Below are 19,150 nucleotides of genomic sequence, written 5' to 3'. Positions count from 1 at the left end.
ATAATAATAATAATATTAAAAAAATATTATAATAATTTTTCTTTTCAACTTTCAACTTTAACTACAGTGGGACAGAGGAAGTTTCCTCCCACCTTCCCTGCCCCGTCTATAGAAACAATGCTCTTTCTTTAATCTTGTCTTCTTTTTCCTTTTAATTTTTTAGATATGATGAAGGACGATACATCAAATTTGGGACATGTTCGGCTTATTTATTGCAAGCGCACCACCCTGAAATCGTACATGACTATGTATGGATTTACGTACAGGATGAGCCTTAACATAAGAGGATAAAGTCCGCGCGTGAGTCTCAAGCACTGCCGCCTACTAACCAACCTGACACACACCACTTTGTTCGTTTAATTTTCCAACCTCAAATCTTCAAAAATTACGTACAACTTTATATGGTCTTATATACTATCATAGAACAATATGTTAAGATATAAAATAAATAATAAATTTTTTTTTTTTATCAATTTAAATTTTTAAGAGAAGTAGTAATTTCACATAATATCATAGACAAGTTCTGAGTTCGAATCCTGACTCTACACTCTACCTAATTTAATTAAATATTTCACTTATTGGACCTACTCATTGAGAGAAAGTCTGGCCCACAAGTGAGGGGGAGTGTTAAGATATAAAATAAATAATAAAATCTACATTTTTTCATCAGCTTAAACTTTTGAGACAAGTAGTAATTTTACACAATCAACTTGGACGTTCATCTTTATTCTCACTTAACGCTACATATATATATATATGAAAAATTCATATACTACATATTAATATGTAATTTATCATTTTTATTATTCTATTTAAATACACATATATTAATATATAAATATATGTATTTAAATAAAAAAATAAAAATAATAAATCACATATTAATATATAGTGTAAGAATAAAACAAAATATCATCACACTCAACCATTGAACATATATTGTTCACCATGCCTCAAACTACCACACAATTAACATGGATTTCCCCCTTCCCTTGGCAACTTGCACATTGACTAGACTCACCTCAAGTTAAACATACGTTTAGATCTCAAATTTATTTTAATTTATTTTATCTAATTATTATAATTTTTTTAAATATTATAATAATAATAATATTTTATTTAATTTTTAACTTTTATTTCTATTCAACTTAACTGAATTTAATATCTAAACGCGCCCAATCTAACCACCTTCTATCTCGAGTCTTACAGCAATCACATTAAAATTGACCATCATTATTATGTTTCGGAACATGTTCCATCTTCATTCAACCTAAGCGGGAGAAATTTTCATCAACAGAAGTGACATGACCTGAAGAAGATGGCCCCACGAGGAACAATTGGGTGAAAGCACTTGAGAAAGAGGTATTTATTTTATTAGTAAAGTTAGATATAATTATGAATTATATAACATTATATACATCTTTTTAAATAAACAAAATTTATTATTAAAAAATTAATTTTTTTAAATAAATATCCCTATAATTATAAATATTATTTATCTTACTTTACAGGCAAGATAAACTCGTTTGTTCATTAAAGTTAAGAAAATACTAATCTTTCCCCTCGTTCAAAATTACTACTGTGACTTTTTTATTTTATTTTTATTATTATTTTTTACTTAATGATTAAGTAAATATTTTTAATAATATTATAATTTTTTTTATTTTTTTAAAAATATTAAAAAATATATAAAAAAATACAAAAAACATTAGCAGAGCCCCCAGGTGGGAGTGGCACCGTCCTTAAAGTTATGCTTCTGCAGCACTCCATGATGTCGTTAAAGTTGATGCTTCTGCAGCAGTTCATGATGTCGTGTAAGTAACACTCATGTATGAGTTCGAGTTCTCTTGATTACTTGTATACAAACAAAAGAGAGAGAATCACTTTAATATGAATAATAATTAAACTCCTCTCCTTCACTATAGAGAGGGGACCACTTCTACTGTATTTCATACTACTGAGCAATGGGAGAGAGAGTTCCTGGCCCAGAGCAATCGTGGAGAAGATAAGATGAAACCTGGAACCATATAGCTAGGGAATCAAACTCACAATATATAGTATATTATATGTAAAATGATAGTCAGTCGGGTTATTATTTTTTAATGGTTAAAGATGTTAAAAATTATTTTAAAAAAATAAAAAAAAAATCCAAATACACCAAGGACACAGTCAGCCGTACAAGCTGGGTGGCCCCCTAGCATTATCCTATATTATATATAGCTAAGAAATCAAAGGACAAAAATAAACCAAAAAATCTAATATTGGAAAGATAAAATCCTTTGAAGATAGAGAATGCAGAAAATTATATTTCTTTCGACATTAATTTCAAGAGACAGTTAATGAATAGAAAAGACATTCAAGATGTGCCATCTCATGTGAGCAAGGTGTATGGTAGAAAAGAAAAGCTTTACACCACTTCCCATCACATAATGGCTTAATCTGAGGATTTTGGCAGTGTGGTGGAAGGCCCTGAGAAAATAAGACCTCTCTGGTATGATATCTTGTTAATCGATGGATCTTTGTGAACGAGCGGCTCAGTAGCCCGAGTAGGAACAATCACCGAAGCTGCTTGTCTTTCTCTATAAGATGCCCAAGTGACCATATAAAGACCGGCAATGATTAAAAATCCACCTAAAACACTGTTTCAACATGTAAAAAAAATGAAGTAAGCAGCACCATTCTAATAAAAACTCCATTAAGAACTACAGAAATCGAGAAATTTTCATTATTATCAAAAGGATATTCTGGAAACAACACTAACAGAAACATATTACTAGTAGGTAAGGGCAGGAAAAGGGAGGGGGAGTGACAAAAGCAAAAAGATGTCTGCAAGATGTATTGAGTAAGCATATCAAGATGTATTACATAATATCCAGGGTAAATTAACAAATAAATCAAGTCAACAAAAGTGTACTAGGAGTGATTAGAGCAAAACCTTCCAAAATAGATGGGACTTCCAAGAAAAATTCTGGAAAGGAAGGCAGAAGCTGCAGGTTGTAGTGGATTGTAGAGAGCAACCAAAGCAGGGCCTAACATCTTATTGCTCCACGTTATGAGTCCATAATTAAGGGCAGATGCAACAGTTCCCTGAGAACATAAGGAGCAATGCACTTAACCATAATTTTCCCCCATTTGCTAGATAGATACATAAATGTAAAGTTTGAAGTGAAATGCATACATGCATGTAATGTTAGATACAATCCTAATATTCTATTACTTGCAAGAGGGTTACAAATATGCATGGAACCAAGTCATCAACCGTTATAAATGACCTATGGTGAACTGTGAATTCTGGGGTGAAAGTTAAATAACCATAAACTGACTTCAAAAGTTAAATAACCAGCAGATCACATGGACCCAGAGGAAGGAAAATCACCTACTGTTGCAAGATTATTAAAAAAAGTGCACTCCACCTTATAGTGTTAGTGAAGGTGAGCCATCAAAATATTGACCATAATCTTCGCAAGTAATGACAGGCCTCTTAAGAGAGCAAATTTAGAACCACAAACTGTCTTCAAAAGTTAAAATAACCAGCAGATCACATGGACCCAGAGGATGAAAAATCACCAAGAAGCTCAAGATAAAAATAAGTAAATAGAAGCACTCTAGCTTACAGGAATAGTGAAGGCGGACCATCACAACCTTGACCATAATCATGATCAAGTGAGGACCGCCCTCTTCTGAAAACAAAGTCATCACAATGAACTGTCTTCAAAAGTTAAAAGTTAAGCAGATAACATGGACCCAGAGGATGAAAAGTCACCGAAAAGTTCTTTGAAGTCAGATGGAGTTACAGCTAAGACAAGCATCGAGTTGGCAAGGAGAAAATTCATACTCAAGACAAAGATATTCTTAATAGAAAAAACTTACAGCATAAATGACAGCAAAAAGCTCAGACTTTGTCAAACTCCAGTCTGTTGACTCATTGGTCATAAAGAATGCTGTTGTCACCATCAATAGAGCACCAAAGAAGTAGGAATATGCTGTGACTGATAGACTGGCAGGATACTTTGCTAGAACTGGTGCCTGAAAGTTTCCACACACATTGACATTACAAAGAGAACAACTGACCAAAAAACACAAAAGTCTAGAATAAGATAGTTTTTAGAAGTTGGAAGCTGCATTGGACCATTGGTAACTAGAAATGTATGGGATCTCTTGAGTTCTCTAATCAGTGTAAGCTACTTTACAATTTCTTGATACAGAGTGTGCTTCTTCTTATTATTATAATCCTTCTTTTTTTTATCATTTACATTGTTACTGTCATCCTGTTATTATTGCTATCATCATCATGATCACTTCTATCAACATTAAAAATCGAAACTCTTGCCTCCGCCCACCCCATTGTTTGATATGCCATACCTATATGAACTAATTGAAAACAAAAGAATTAAGTTCACCATGAAGAACTGAGTTTCCATGTAAACAAACTAAAATTCAACAGCATTTTTCTGCCGAGTGGATATAGTTGGACTTAACTTGGTTAGCTGAAAAGATACACATCATAAAAAATGCAGAGAACTTCCAAAGAGCCCCCCCCTTCTTGTCAACTGTCTGCTGTTGTGCTTGAATTATCCTCATAACTTGTGAGTTGTTTTAGTTGTTTTTCAGTGGACAATGCAATTACTCCTTGGGAAGTAGTCCTAGGTATAAAGGTATAAAAGGATGTAACTTGCACTCTTTTGAAGGCGCAGAAATAAATTGAGCTATACTTTGGAATTTGGATCCCCTCCCCCACCCCCCAACATCCCCCTCTCCCTCCCTAGCTTTTTCTCTATTATCTCTTACTGATTTTATCAGCAGCTCTTTCTCCCTTTCTTGCTTATATTCTTTCTTTTTATAATTAGGGAAAATTTTATTTAAAGCCAAAGGGACATAACCCAACTATAAGTATATAATAGGGAACATCCAACTATAGGGATAAAGAAAAATAACACAATTCCATAAATTCTAGAAAGCTATGGGAATGGAAGCTATTGCGTGATGCTGCCATCCATACATAAAGAGAGTTGAACATAAGGTCTCTTAATTCAATGATACTCCAACTAGTTCTTTCCTTCACCATTCCCAAAGTTCCCATCTCATTATCTCTCCATGAGTCCTCGTGCGATTTCAAAGAAAAACAGGTTATCTCCACTCTACTTTGCCACCCCACACTTCTCCACTTTCCTAAATGATCCACACTTGATTCTCACCACCTTCATAGCAAAATAGCTCAATAATCACAAATGCTCCCATGTTGTCCTGCACCAACATGAATCCCAAGCCACATTTTATTGGGATATGGAACTTCTGATTGTGAGCTCCCTGGTTTGCATAAAAAGGGACTTCCTCTACCCTATATCAGCTAGTGTTTAAATAACATCAGTAACCTGCCAGAATATATCTAATTTTATATTACATTTTATTTTTCAAAGTAATCAAAGTAGTAGTGCATTAAACAAACAAAAAATGTAGAAAGCCATGCACATGAAGTGCTCATCTATTTATCTATAACTATTTTCATTGCAAATCACAATTTAAAAACAAAAGGATCTGGATGTGTACCTGAATGGCTAGAAATGCAGCCATACACATACAGTTCCCAATTAGGCATAAAACTCCAAGGTGGAAATGGTCAATTCCGAATTCCATAAAATTAGACATTAACCATCCAACAGGCTCTGGCTGACCCCTGGCACTTATTTCATTTTGCACTGAAAAGTCTGGTTCTGCAACTCCAATCAAAGCTGGGCCACGGAATAGAACCATTAGTATGGCACCAGAAACACAAACGAGTGTGCCTCCAACCTTGGCCTGACCTTCAGTTCGGAGCAAGTTCACTCTTTCTGTACTGCATGAACAAGTCAACATATGATATTGAACGAGTCAAATCAATTGAAATGCAAACAAACAAGTGTGTATCTGCGATGCCTAAAAACAATATCAGCTCAGTTAAAGCACAGTAAGAATTTGTCAATCTGACCCCATCATTGCTGCCAATAGAAATGTAAAGACTGGAATTGAAGGCTGTGTGGCAGCAGCATAAGTTGGATTTGTGTAGCCAAGACCAATAAGAAACAAAAGCTGGTTCCCAAATATCCTAATTGGATTTAAAGCAGCAAAGATAGATTGATCAATCGGATGTTGTTTCAGTTTTAGAGATAAACAATAAAATGATGAGTAATCTATAAATAAAACAGTACGATTGAGGTTAAAAGACATCCTTACTTACCCAGTTAACCCAAGAAAGAAAAATGACAAGAGGAGGCGTCTAGTCATCGGTGGCCTTACCCGCCTACAGAGAGGATAAAAATAAATATTACAAGATGCTGTAAATGGACAGTTTACATTAAAGAGTAGGGATACAAAAATTGTTTGATCCAATTAACAATTGTGGACCAGACTGCATATCATATATTAAATATCGAATCAGCTAATTTTATTCTGCAATCTATGACATTACAGAATATAATTTGCATTAGCGTCTAAAAAATAACAGTGAAAATCCGAAACGGGGGCACTCAAATGAATCCTATAGTGATTTTTTTCTATGGAAAGTAATTCTAAGCAAAAACTAGCGGGATGGACAGTAAGACAACAGGAACAAAGTTGTTGATATACTGAATGAAAGAAACTGATTCGACCCGTCTGCAACAGGAAATCTTGGATACCCAAATTGGGTGTTCCTTATACTTCACATGCAGCATCAATGCTAAACATGACCATTTACCCATGTTGATAAGTGGTAATTAAGAAGAAGGAAAAGTGATTAAGCGACAAGAAATGGGAATCGAAGAAAAGAAAAGAGAGAGAAAGTACTTTTCACGGACATAGGCAACGGGGGCAAGGATGGAAAGGGCAATGAGGTCGCGGAAGACGCAAAAGACGAGCTGGTTGATCCCAACATTGAGGGCCACTTTGGTTATGACATGGTACCCTCCGTTGAATAACTGAACCATCGCCATGGCCATATGAGCCTTCCGTACGTCTATTCCAACACCGCCGGCTGCTGCTGATGCCGCCATCTCTCTCCTTGGAAAGCGGCGAAGAAGCTTTTGATGGGGTTGGGGATAGCTGTTTGGTTGATGGGTCAATGGCTAGTCGATCCTGCCTGACTGCCTAGTGCCTGGGCTTAAAACTTAAAAACCTCATATTTAAATACTCGAGTACAAAGGGATAAAAATGTACCCCCAAAAAAAAAAAAAACCCTATTTTTTTTGTGGTAATTGTCCAGTTGTCCATCCATTCTTTAAAGGAAAATGATCCGTATAATTTATTTTTTGAATAAAAATTTCCTTCTAAAAAGACAATCATTTGATGAACCGTCTAGTCTAGACAGTAAATGAGAGCGAGTTTATAAAGTTTTGATACAGTCGATCTTATTACAAAGAATAATTTACAGTTTTAAAATAAGTAAATTTTGTGCATTTTTAAAAAATGAAAATTAAATAAATTTGAAGATCTTTATTTGAGATCTTCATTTATTTTTTACTATTATTTAATATTCTATCATTACTTTTTATTACTATTCACAGAATATCTCAGATATCTCACTGTCACCTAAAAAATAAATTATTTTTTGAGATCCAACTTTCTTTTTTAAAAAAAAACAAATTGTAGAATTTGATCATCCCCAAGACGGTATCTAGCCGTATCTATTTAAAAAAAAATAACATGCGACAATTTAAGGAAAGATTGATGTTCGGTTTTAGTTAGAGCAAGTGGATTTTAGAATTTAGAGGTCAATGGCATCTCTTGGAAGTTGGAAGCCCCATACTGACATTGGAATAAGACTTGTTACCAGATTTTAGATTCAACTATTCTTGCGCAAGCAACGAGTTTGGTGTACCTGAGTCCTTCCTTGCTTGGATGCAACTTGGAAACTCACCTTTTTTACAACTCGAGTCCTCTTGACAGATATTTTTCCACTAGATTGCCAATGAATTAGAAAAAACATACAAACTTGAACCGTTAGATCAAGGGTACCGTAAACTTTTTATTCAAAACAGATTTTTCCTATGAATACTATCTAAAGAACAAACCACTCTTTTGCAATTAGCATAGAAATTGCCCGACAATATGCACAGTGACGGTACAGGAATTCATGTCAGCACGTGTGCTGCTTTTTAGAAGAAAAATGCTTTGTTTATAAAAAAAAAAAATATAAATTCACATGTAATTAGATTTTTATTATAAAGTATATATGGTGTATTAACTAAAACCAGCTGATGCTTTGCATATCCCAAAAAACAAAAAAATTAAGAAAGCATGCATACCTCTCAAGAGCCATCTCACACCAGATAGGCAACCCCTTCTGTTTCCGGTTATATGTTTGAAAAACTAGTAATAATAACAATGATTAAGATATTCTACTGGTAAAGACCACTACTCAATTAGTCAGGACTTTGTTCTCCCTGGTGCCAATAATAATAATAAAAAAAAAAAGAGCTGGCGTGACCAAATGCAAATGGAGTGGGAGAAAACTTCACTTAAGTCCATGAAATGAAAGATGATAGTATACAGTAACCATGTTATAGGTATTTTTTAAGTGGCGTGCAGAGTGTGAGACTTTTGTATAGTACAACTTGGTAAGGTAAAGGAAAATTTACTCGAGCAACATCACATCCATAAATTGCACAAAATAAATATTAACAAATAAATAGGAAAAAAATAAATGAAAATGTTTTATTCATGATGTCCAAAACAACTCACCTATGAACCACGTACAAAAGAATATCGAAACACAAAGTGACAAGGACAAAAGAATATCAATACTATGTCAAATGGACAATACAACATGTTTGTCGGCAGGAAAAAAGAGTTGTTCCATATGATTCTGGTAATAATAAGTAGTGTATTGCCTTTTTATGAAAACAAAAACTAACAAATTAAGAAATGTATAAGAGCTTCATATTCCTAAAATGGTCCTTATCTGATCAGGAGGATGCCTTGCCAGCGATTTGGGGTCCGGATAGCGATTCTCAGGATCCATGATTGCCTCATATATAAGCTCATAAACTTCAGCCAGAGATCGAGCAACCTGGATACAAGCTTCTGATCGCAGCTTTGGAACCTGCATCTGCTCAAATTCTGGCAGAGAAGTCTCACTTCCCAATACGAGCCCAAAGAAAGCCTTCAAGCAATCTGAAAGAGAGGCTGGAGATGTTTCCTCTAATTCTGCTAAAGGGGCCCAATTGCCGGCCTCTTTGTTCAGTGAACTATGGAAGTGATGCATCTTTTGAGACAGGCCACATCTTCCTAAGAAGGAATCAACTTCTTTTTCCACGAGGATGCGCAAGTGATTATCTATCATTGCTCTCAAGTTCTTCACGTATTCAGCTGCAACCTCATGCCCATATAATGGTTGTTGGATGGCAGACAAGCAGTTTATGATGAAGATCTTTGAAGGAGTTTCATTATTCTGCAAAAACTCATTATTAAAAGAAACTACTAATCACATAATTTTGAATGTTCAAAAGTAAGAAAAATAAAAAAATAAAAAAGAGGAAGATATATAAAGCTTGTCTACACAAAGTAAAAAATACATAAGATCCCTTTGTCGCTAGAAAAGCAATGTGGGATAATTCAGAAAATAGCATGCATGTTCATGTAAATCCATCAAAGAATCATGACTGGAAAAGAGTTCAGAACCACATTAGAACTGGCAAAGAAATACTTGAAATCTGGCAAGCAATAAATGCGGAGGACTCGAACACAGTCTAGCACGGACCTGGGAGGATGGAGCAGAGCTGCTATTTGACAAGATAGCATCAACTGATGATTTACTCATTTGACCTGCGTCAGAACTCAATCTACTTCTTCTTGATGAGTAATTGGCTCCCTTCGACTTGTGTGCCTCTGCAGCTTGCTCACACATCTGCGGTGATTATAGGTAATAAATTTCATTGGGAATATTCTACATACAAAATAAGAGGTTATAACAATCCACAAATTCAACCCAAACAGATAAATCATGTTTTCAATTATTAGACAAGTTTTTTAAAATTCGAGCAACTTTAACCATATCCAGTCCAAAAAAATGAGCTTATCTAAAGAAGGCAAGCAAAGAAATTGCTCAGTGCTATGTTAGCATCGTGTTAACACGATCACACAGGTCGACTCCTCAAATCTGGCTTACAAGGCTCAGCATATGCCAACCTGAACCACTTGATTGATTGAAAGATCCCACATATAGGCAACATGTTTGCAGGATTATACTATCCGACAGTGACATGAACCCATACATTTTAAATGATCTTCACATAAAATCAAATTTTACGGAAACATCAAGTACACTGAAATACTTCTGCTACTCTGTTACAACGTTGTGCAAATTACTAAGCATATGCTATTTACCAGAAGATATCAAGCAAAACAACCTGAATAATAGGATCAAGTAAAGCAGATATCACTGGATCAAAATTCCCTGAAGAAGCAGGAACCATCATACTGTTATGGGTCTCGATTATTTCAAGAAGTACAGAGACTCCTTCTCTTACTGCCGGCGGAGGGGAAAGATCCAAAGCAACGAGGGGAGGATACCGTAAAAGCTTCTCTCCACGAGTTTTCAGAATATCAAAAAATGTTTTCTGAGCTGCATCCTTCAGTGCCCAAAGAGTATTACAGAGAGCTGTTTCTCTCCCAAGTAAATCTGATATCTACAATTCAAAAAAATAGTTATTACAAGGTATCCGAAACAAGTAGTAATATAAATAATGGCAAAAGAACTCAACTCACAGTGTAGCTGTAGAACTCCAGGGTATTAGTGAGTTTATATGAAATTATAAGACTAGGTTGAGACTGTAAAACTTGTTCAACTCTCACTTTAAATGGTCGGCAAACACCTTCAAAAATTCTATCCAAAACAAATGTCAAGTCAGACTCCGTCTTTGCAAAATCACTCTCCAGCCTCTTGGAAAATCGGTTTGCAGTTGGTCCAGTATCTACCACAGCATCTGGATCGAGTAATACAAGAACAAGTTCTCGTTCAGATGCTAAAGCCTGTTTGCATACAAAAAAAAAAAATTATTATCTATATATTTAAAAGGCCTCAGTACCGATAAAATATGTATATATATATATATATATATTTAAAAGGCCTCAGTAAAAGGCATTAACAAAAAACCAAAAGGCATTCATGTCACACCTGATGCAGCCACCCTAGCATGTCCCCCACATATCGTAAGGGATCATGTGCATGCACTTCAATGGGCCGAGGCAATCCACCAGGTCCTCCACGCGTAAGAGCACTTATAAACCTTCTAAACAATGCATTATGCCTCATATTTGCCACCTGCATGCATTAATGAATAAACATGAGAAAAGCAAAAGGAAAAACCATGAGGCATATCATATGTTTAAGTATATCGATTATCAAGCTGTCTACTCAATCACCTCTTCTGCACAATACTTGAAAAGAACAGGGCGCTCCTTGAGGCAGCGAACAGCTGTTTTCAAAAGCTCACTAACTTCAGGATTATCAGTGTCGCCTAATTTTCTACACTCTGCTTGAACCCACCTAGGCACAAATAAACATTAAATAATTAAATGATTGATAATTAAAATGAGTAAGGAATAAGAAACAATATATAAGAGCTTTTTTAATGAAATTTTATTACATATTAAGAAAAGGATATCAATATAAATGTGATATAAATTATTAAACCTATTATGGAGTGGGGTTAGGGAAAAATATAGGAGAAGATAGGGGTGTTTTCTAATCATACTAGACTTGTGTTGGGTGTGGCTGTAGGAGACTAGAACTAGATTTTGAAATGATTCATGGTGTAGTGGTAGGGACCTCAAGGAAGCTTTCACATAGGTGTATGGTATTGGTGCAAAAGGCTTCAGTGGCTAATCTCTCGGAGTTCCCCATGACTCTCCGCAGTGTAATGCAAGTTTCTGGGCCCCTACCAAGAAAAGGAAGTTCTTGTCTGATCTTTATACAAAGTCCTTATACCTGAGGATAACAACCGTTTTCCTTGTAGAATTATTTGGCAGACTAGCATGCCTCTGAGAGCAGCTAGTTTTGCTTGGATGGCCTCTTTGAAAAGGATCCTCACCATGAACATAAGGAAACCACATATCATTGTAACAGACTGGTGCTGTATGTGCAAAGAGAGCGAAGAATCTACAGACCACCTTCTACTCCACTGTGAGATTGCCAGTATTTTGTGGAATGACCTTTTTAGTACAATTAGATTGGCTTGGGATATGCCCACAGGAATTGTAGATCTCTTTGTCAATTGGAGAGGGTTATATGATAGCCCATAAACTGTAACAGTATAGAAAATACTACCTATTTATCTAGTGCGGTATAGTTTGAGCAAGTCTCAAGTCTTATAAATTAAGTCAGATATATATTTCACAATTAGGGCGAGGGATCTTGCCAGTGCCCTGAAACTGAAACCGTAAAACCCCATCATGCAGATTGAGGGGCAGTTTTTCTTCTAGAAACGATCCATACCATTGACTGCAGGAAATTCCCCTAGTTTAGGTCAATTAGGTTATCTATGGTCAACCACAATGGAGACAATAATAATATTTAAACATGGCTTTCAACAGAATGTGTCACAATCCCTGAATATTGAAGGACATGGGCTATGGGCCTTGGGCCAGATTCATTTACAATTTCAATTCAGCATGTATTTGGACTACAAGATAGCTAGTGGGCCTTGGGCCTTAGTTTTATTTTCCTATTTGTTTTAGTGTTAGCTTGGGCCCATGTAGGGTTCATCTCCTTTATGTATGAGCCAAGGGCTCTAGGGTTTGGGGATCAGAAAGTTAATACAAATGTTACTTTTTCTACTTTTATCATCTTCTTCTTTTCTTCAATGGAGGTGCTCCCCTCGAAGTGAGTAATTTTCTTGTATATTTTCTAGTCATCCAAACACCTACTATCAGGTATGTTACAAGTGGTATCTAGAGCCAGTCTTTCTTTGACATCGACTGTATCAAGCTATGAGAATGGAAAACATTATCTCATCCTTGCTAAATATCAAAGAGTTAATGGAAGACAATCTTCGACGCTTCGATGTTGTTCAACAACATCTAAAGGATTTGCGGGAGAGTCACAACAAAATGCACCAAGTATTTCAACAGTCCCTTGACGATTTTGCTAGCAACTTTTAGGAAAGCTTCAACAAATTCGAAGATCAAATCTGAGATATACAAGAGGAAGAAACAGTTGCTGTGGAAAAAAAAGAGGTAGTCAATCCAGCTCATATTCCTCTTTCTCATATTTCTAGAAATCAAGTTAGTCATCAGAAATCGATTTCTTCATTCTCAGAACTCTCTCTCCAGCGATCGTTTCCTTCCTTTTCTTTAAAAATTTATTTTCCCTTTCCCTCATTTCTGTCTGTTGTTCCTAGCAACAAACACTTACTAATCGTAAAAAGAGAAGGCCTAGCCATCAGATGGAAATTTGATCTCGGTGGCGTCGATTTTCAGTTTCTTTGCTCCTCATCTTCTCAGACAATTTCCTCACATTTCTTCTTCTTTAAGCTCTGTTTCTGTCGATTTTGCTTTATATATGAAAACCCAACAACTTTTCTTCCACTCCTTACTCTCTTTCCCTTGTTTATTTCCTCTTTACCATTGTCTTTCCAATAAAAAAAACCCCTCCTAGCACTGCCTATTCTCGGCAAGAAGTGGTCCACGTTGGCTCGCAAACAACATCTTTACCTCCTTGTCTATTATCATTGGCTCGCTCAGCACGACCTCATATGGCCCTCTCTCTCTGCTCAGGTCACCGCTGTATTACTCAGCTCTATACAACGCCGTGTCGTCCCGGATGGAACTCAAGGCTATAATGATGGAGGTGGATCTTCTAGAACTGTCGCACTATCTTCCTCTTCTGTGTTGGAAGAAGAGGTCGTTGAAGTCTCTAGGGGAGTCAATGGTAGTGACGACACTGTTGGTTTGGTTACTATAGAATTAGAGAAAAAGAAGGTTGTGAAGAGGGAAAGGAGGGTGCTCACCAACGCCCATTCCGTGATTTTGCAAGGAGTATCACAAGTCGAAATCGGGGATTTACGTGCACCTCAAGATGTCATGGTTGTTGTGGGTTACCCAATTGGGGAAGGCAAAATTTCTGTCACAAGTGGCGTTGTTTCACGATTAGAGATCTTATCTTATATTCATGGTTCCACTGAGCTCTTTGGTTTACAGATAGATTTTGCTATAAATTCTGGAAATTGTGGTGGGCCTGCTTGTAAAGTTAAGGGAAATCCTGTGATGCATAGGAACCTTATGCCTAAGCTCAATAATGGTAAAATCACGTGGATATCTTGTTGCCTTGAGAAATCTGTTATCCCTAAAAGAAAACTCTTATGCAAGGAAGACTATGACAATGTTTATAGGGAGATTCAGATGTGGGATGTGTTCAAAGGAAAAGGTTGCTTTGGGCCTAACGTGTTTGAAAAAATACGAAAGCAAATACCAGAAACTAATGCGCGACTCACAGAGGCTACGGAAGCTGGAATGGGATCTCGAAGAGAGACTGGCTTCCTTCATTTCGCCAAGTACCGCATCCCTTGGTATTTTATACTTTGTTCACCTTTGGAGCCCAAAATTATTGAAAGGATGAGAAAAGGAAGCATTGGTGGCAGTGGAGTCGACAACCGTGACGCATACTTGAAGCTATCTATTACTGTTTTTGTTGACATGTGTCGCCTGAAATGGCTTCTTCAGAAGATATGAATCTGAAGATTCCGCTAATACTAGAGATAATGTCGATGGATTCATGCTTATCTGTGCTTGAAGAATGCTATGAATTTCTCTACCTAGTATCAATTGCTCGTGAAGATGGAGCCTTGACATTGTATGAGTTTGGAGGCATGAAAGTGTTGGCTTCTCAAATATCTACCTTTTCAAATGATTCTAATCTAATGGAGATAGCTACAAAACTTGTGATGTTGATATTGCAAGCTGTCTTTGGATGTCATTGCTCATGACTACTTATTTGAGCTCTCGGTGATTGTGTCAACAATGGCGAGGCCACTTGCAATATTGCAGAATTCCTTGAAATTTGAATTGCTCCAACTACTCTGCACCATCATCTCTTTGAAATATTTGGCACCACTACAGGATGCCCTTCGTGTAATGCCAAACGGAAGTTGGTCATATTATTTGCGTGATGGCATTGCGGAGGCAAAAGCAGTTCTTAGGCTTGCTCTAGTGAAGGTGACAAGCTTGGCATATGCTATTTTGTATGCACATTCATCAACTTTCTTTACCAAGCAAGGGGCTACTATGAACATAAAGGTTGCGCTAAGCTTTGAGAGAATTGGAACAAGGATGGTTTTATCTGCTATTTCCATGAAAATTGTAGCTGTAGTGGAGACAATTTTGAAGGAAGTTGAGAATTTGTTAGCAAATGATGTTGGAAGGCTTCAAGAAGCATATACGGCTGCCAAGTTTATGGAAGATGGCAAGGATGAGTATGCAAAAGTGGTTTTTGACCAAATGTCCTCCCCATATGTTGTTTCTTTCAAAGCTATTTGCCTGGGCCTTGCAGGACATGGTGTAAAAGATGGAAATTTTGATTGGATCACTGATGATGAGCTAGAAGTTAATAATTTCCAGTTACAAAGGAAGCGTGGCAGCCAAACCGCACCTTGTGGACAATGTGCTTCTATGAGGGATGGTTTATCACAATCCCCGAATATTGAAGGACATGGGCTATGGGCCTTGGGCCAGTTTCATTTACAATTTCAATTCAGCATGTATTTGGACTACAAGATAGCTAGTGGGTCTTGGGCCTTAGTTTTATTTTCCTATTTGTTTTAGTGTTAGCCTGGGCCCATGTAGGGTTTATCTCCTTTATGTATGAGCCAAGGGCTCTAGGGTTTGGGGATCAGAAAGTTAATACAAATGTTACTTTTTCTACTTTTATCATCTTCTTCTTTTCTTCAATGGAGGTGCTCCCCTCGAAGTGAGTAATTTTCTTGTATATTTTCTAGTCATCCAAACACCTACTATCAGGTATGTTACAAGTGGTATCCAGAGCAGTCTTTCCTTGACATCGGCTGTATTAAGCTATGAGAATGGAAAACATTATCTCATCATTGCTAAATATCAAAGAGTTAATGGAAGACAATCTTCGACGCTTCGATGTTGTTCAACAACATCTAAAGGATTTGCGGGAGAGTCACAACAAAATGCACCAAGTATTTCAACAATCCCTTGACGATTTTGCTAGCAACTTTCAGGAAAGCTTCAACAAATTCGAAGATCAAATCTGTGATATACAAGAAGAAGATACAGTTGCTGTGGAAAAGAAAGAGGCAGTCAATCCAGCTCATATTCCTCTTTCTCATATTTCCAGAAATCAAGTTAGTCATCAGAAATCGATTTCTTCATTCTTAGAACTCTCTCTCCAGCGATCGTTTCCTTCCTTTTCTTTAAAAATTTATTTTCCCTTTCCCTCATTTCTGTCTGTTGTTCCTAGCAACAAACACTTACTAATCGTAAGAAGAGAAGGCCTAGCCATCAGATGGAAATTTGATCCCGGTGGCGTCGATTTTTAATTTCTTTGCTCCTCATCTTCTCAGACAATCATTCTATCGAAAACGATGCACACTATTCCACATTTCCAATAAAAACTAAAATGAATACAAGAAAAGCCCAGTAACAGATGAAGAAACCAGGTAGAGATATTTAGCCCAAAAAATAAAAACGTAAGAGAAAAGCACCAATGTCTTTAAGAAAACTACAGTTCAAATGCCTGTCCATAAAAGAGACTAATATCGACTAGCATTATGAACCACAGCCCATAGGACTACAAGCTTGATTACAAAATCGAGCTTAGTATAAAAGAGACTAATATCGACTAGCATTATGAACCACAGCCCATAGGACTACAAGCTTGATTACAAAATCGAGCTTAGTTCCATGAAGTAAAGATATAATGTTATTCAAAAGGGGATCGGATCCGAATTTATTTGTTCTACCAATTTGGAAGGGGAGAAGACGTAGAGGCTAAAATACGTTTTATAAATTGTTTATTTAAGAGAAGTGTCACCTGCACAAGCGCTCATAGGCTGCTTCTTGGTATACAGCCATCATATCCATGAGCTCCAAGCCTGCCCGCTGTTAAGAAGGTCTCATGTGAATGATCACTACAAAAACTAATTTTAAGCCTTCAGAAAAGCAGGAAGAAAGTTAAACCTGGTGATGCGTTCTTAGCAAGATCTTGCAGTTGGCATGAATTTCTTGAACATGAGTAAGCGCCTTGAAAAAGTTATCACTGAGCTCTTCATCCCTTAGTGCAATTATCTACAAAAAGGGAGAACCAGTAGATTGAGAGTCAATCTACAGTAATATGACAATTTACGAACATCCAAGGACAAGGTTAAAACCTCTTCATTGGAGAGCTGATAATCACGAAGGAAGCACGAAACGATCTCTTGTCTTTGTGTAGTAATTTCAAGTTCCTGTTTGAGCCTCTCTGTTGTACTTATAATATCCCCCGTGCTAGCACTGCAACTGTTCAATGCCTTCGCAATCCTGCGCCACAAGGACAAGACATAAGTGTTAGATGAGATCTCAGCTCGTCTCACATCTAGGGCAAATAGACATACACACACCTGTCGCAACAGTCGGAGAGGGAGTTGACCTCTTCCTCGACGCGATCGAGGGCCTGTTGAGCAGCTTCGGAGGCTCGGAGGAACTCAAGGTTGATTTGGAGGGCACGGGTTTCGATGGCACTCTTCAGGTTGCGCCGAGACCGAGGGGTGTTCTCCGTGTAGAACGTAGACAGAGTGCTCAGAGAAGACACTAGATCCGGCGAGTCCGTCCTACATTCCAACACCTTCTTCAGTTTCCGAGATAGCCCCGGCGCCAATCCAACCGCCGACGTCCCCATCTCTGACTCACTCTCTAAATCAAATGCGTTCACAGCTCGACATTTCCTTCGGTTTAACAATCGCGGAAAAGTATGGGCCAATTCAAAGCCCAACAACAACAGTTCTAAGGGACATGGCCTGCTTGTTTGTTTTTGGTTTCGTGTGAGCTGGACCTTCATTGGTTGATTATAGACCACAGAGCAGGCCCAGAAATCTTCTCTCTTTCTCGGCAAATGGTACTACCGGATTTTAAACGAATCAGCGCCGTGAAAAATTTGGATAATTGGATCCGTTCGAGGAGATCTTGGTCCCACTTGAGACATGGGTCAAATGTTATTTTACAACTGTTTAAGATGTGTTTGGTTGACGGAATGGTACTTTGTAACGGTGTATTTAATTTTTGAGAAACGGTATTTGTAATTAAGAAAATTTTATACACTATATTATCATTTTATTTTTATCTTATTAAATATGATGTGATATATTTATTATTATTAAATGATCATTTATTACATATTTTTTTATTATTTAATAATGATAAATATGTCACATATTATTTAATATGATCAAAATAAGATGATAATATAATGTATAGTATTACTTGAGTAATTGTTGAGTGTACACAGGGTTCAACTTGGGTCCTGTTGTTTTAATATTTCCTGTTAACTAAACCGACGTCGTTGTGCAGTGTTTTAATATTGGAATTCGACTTTTATGTTCTAGTGTATTATTTTTGGGTTTCCCACAATATCGGTTCCAAGTAAAGAAACCAGGATATTGACTTCTGACACTTTGATTATAATGAATATTGTTTATTCTAAGCTAACAAAGGGTAGTGTCCTTAAATTTTAAGGAAAAAAATATCACCTAAAGCGCATCACACCGTAATCTTATATGAAAATTCTATTTGTAATCCCTATTTAGAGATTGCATGTACAGACTTTTTATTAAATGAGAAAAAGTTTCATTTTAAGAAAAAATGTTTATAATTTTAAAAAAATTTAAAAATAAAATTATCTAAACTTATATTACAGTCTTCAAATAGAGACTATATCTAACATTGCTCATCTTACATATAGCTAGGTTGTAATATAGCCAAAGAAAAGAAGTGTCATTTGTTAACATATTTAAAAGGAATGATTTTTTTTAGTCATTTTAGATATAGTATTAGAGTGTGTAAATGTCCCGTACTCCCATAAAAAAAAGGTGACTATTAAAAATATAATTTTTTTTTTAATTTCAAATTTATATATATTTTTTTTCCAAATAGAATGTGTAAACTTACACGCTCTAAGAAAAGAGATTTAAAAGGTCCATGAATA

The 19,150-nt window shown here is 36.4% G+C and overlaps 2 protein-coding genes across 3 annotated transcripts; both read right to left on the bottom strand.

The window, feature by feature from the left end:
* Nucleotides 1–2,259: 2,259 nt before the first annotated feature.
* On the bottom strand, nucleotides 2,260–7,125 carry LOC108986431 (WAT1-related protein At4g19185-like). 2 transcript variants are annotated; one of them, XM_018959040.2, is made up of 7 exons: nucleotides 6,802–7,125; nucleotides 6,215–6,277; nucleotides 5,966–6,082; nucleotides 5,548–5,833; nucleotides 3,871–4,026; nucleotides 2,936–3,087; nucleotides 2,260–2,639 (listed from the first exon to the last, which is right to left on the bottom strand). In XM_018959040.2, exons 1-7 carry the CDS (start codon nucleotides 7,005–7,007, stop codon nucleotides 2,435–2,437), a joined length of 1,185 nt encoding a protein of 394 aa, XP_018814585.1. In that variant the 5' UTR covers nucleotides 7,008–7,125; the 3' UTR covers nucleotides 2,260–2,434. The 2 variants fall into 2 exon arrangements, with proteins under 2 accessions (XP_018814585.1, XP_018814586.1); XM_018959041.2 differs by lacking the exon at nucleotides 5,966–6,082 and having other exon boundaries at nucleotides 2,273–2,639.
* Nucleotides 7,126–8,642: 1,517 nt separating this feature from the next.
* LOC108986428 (conserved oligomeric Golgi complex subunit 6) lies at nucleotides 8,643–17,874 on the bottom strand. Its single transcript, XM_018959038.2, has 10 exons — nucleotides 17,571–17,874; nucleotides 17,343–17,490; nucleotides 17,152–17,259; nucleotides 17,006–17,073; nucleotides 11,377–11,500; nucleotides 11,129–11,275; nucleotides 10,720–10,983; nucleotides 10,362–10,640; nucleotides 9,713–9,859; nucleotides 8,643–9,403 (listed from the first exon to the last, which is right to left on the bottom strand). Exons 1-10 carry the CDS (start codon nucleotides 17,846–17,848, stop codon nucleotides 8,891–8,893), a joined length of 2,076 nt encoding a protein of 691 aa, XP_018814583.1. The 5' UTR covers nucleotides 17,849–17,874; the 3' UTR covers nucleotides 8,643–8,890.
* Nucleotides 17,875–19,150: the final 1,276 nt, after the last annotated feature.

The sequence above is a fragment of the Juglans regia genome, chromosome 2 (assembly GCF_001411555.2).
Source record: "Juglans regia cultivar Chandler chromosome 2, Walnut 2.0, whole genome shotgun sequence".
In the NCBI taxonomy this organism is placed as follows: domain Eukaryota; kingdom Viridiplantae; phylum Streptophyta; class Magnoliopsida; order Fagales; family Juglandaceae; genus Juglans; species Juglans regia.
Note: the sequence above shows the minus strand (reverse complement) of the source record. Positions and strands in the feature narration are given on the sequence as shown.

What these genes read in the sequence shown, in the direction of transcription:
- LOC108986431 (XM_018959040.2), bottom strand. Translation starts at nt 7,007, where the DNA reads ATGGCGGCATCAGCAGCAGCCGGCGGTGTTGGAATAGACGTACGGAAG. An exon ending in CTATTGGCAGCAATGATGGG is followed by an intron (nt 5,834 to 5,965) that starts GTCAGATTGACA and finishes TTGTTCATGCAG; the next exon opens with TACAGAAAGAGTGAACTTGC. An exon ending in TTTTTGCTGTCATTTATGCT is followed by an intron (nt 3,088 to 3,870) that starts GTAAGTTTTTTC and finishes TTATGTTCTCAG; the next exon opens with GGAACTGTTGCATCTGCCCT.
- LOC108986428 (XM_018959038.2), bottom strand. Translation starts at nt 17,848, where the DNA reads ATGGGGACGTCGGCGGTTGGATTGGCGCCGGGGCTATCTCGGAAACTG. An exon ending in CTCTCCGACTGTTGCGACAG is followed by an intron (nt 17,491 to 17,570) that starts GTGTGTGTATGT and finishes CTTGTGGCGCAG; the next exon opens with GATTGCGAAGGCATTGAACA. An exon ending in TGGAGTTCTACAGCTACACT is followed by an intron (nt 10,641 to 10,719) that starts GTGAGTTGAGTT and finishes TTTGAATTGTAG; the next exon opens with ATATCAGATTTACTTGGGAG.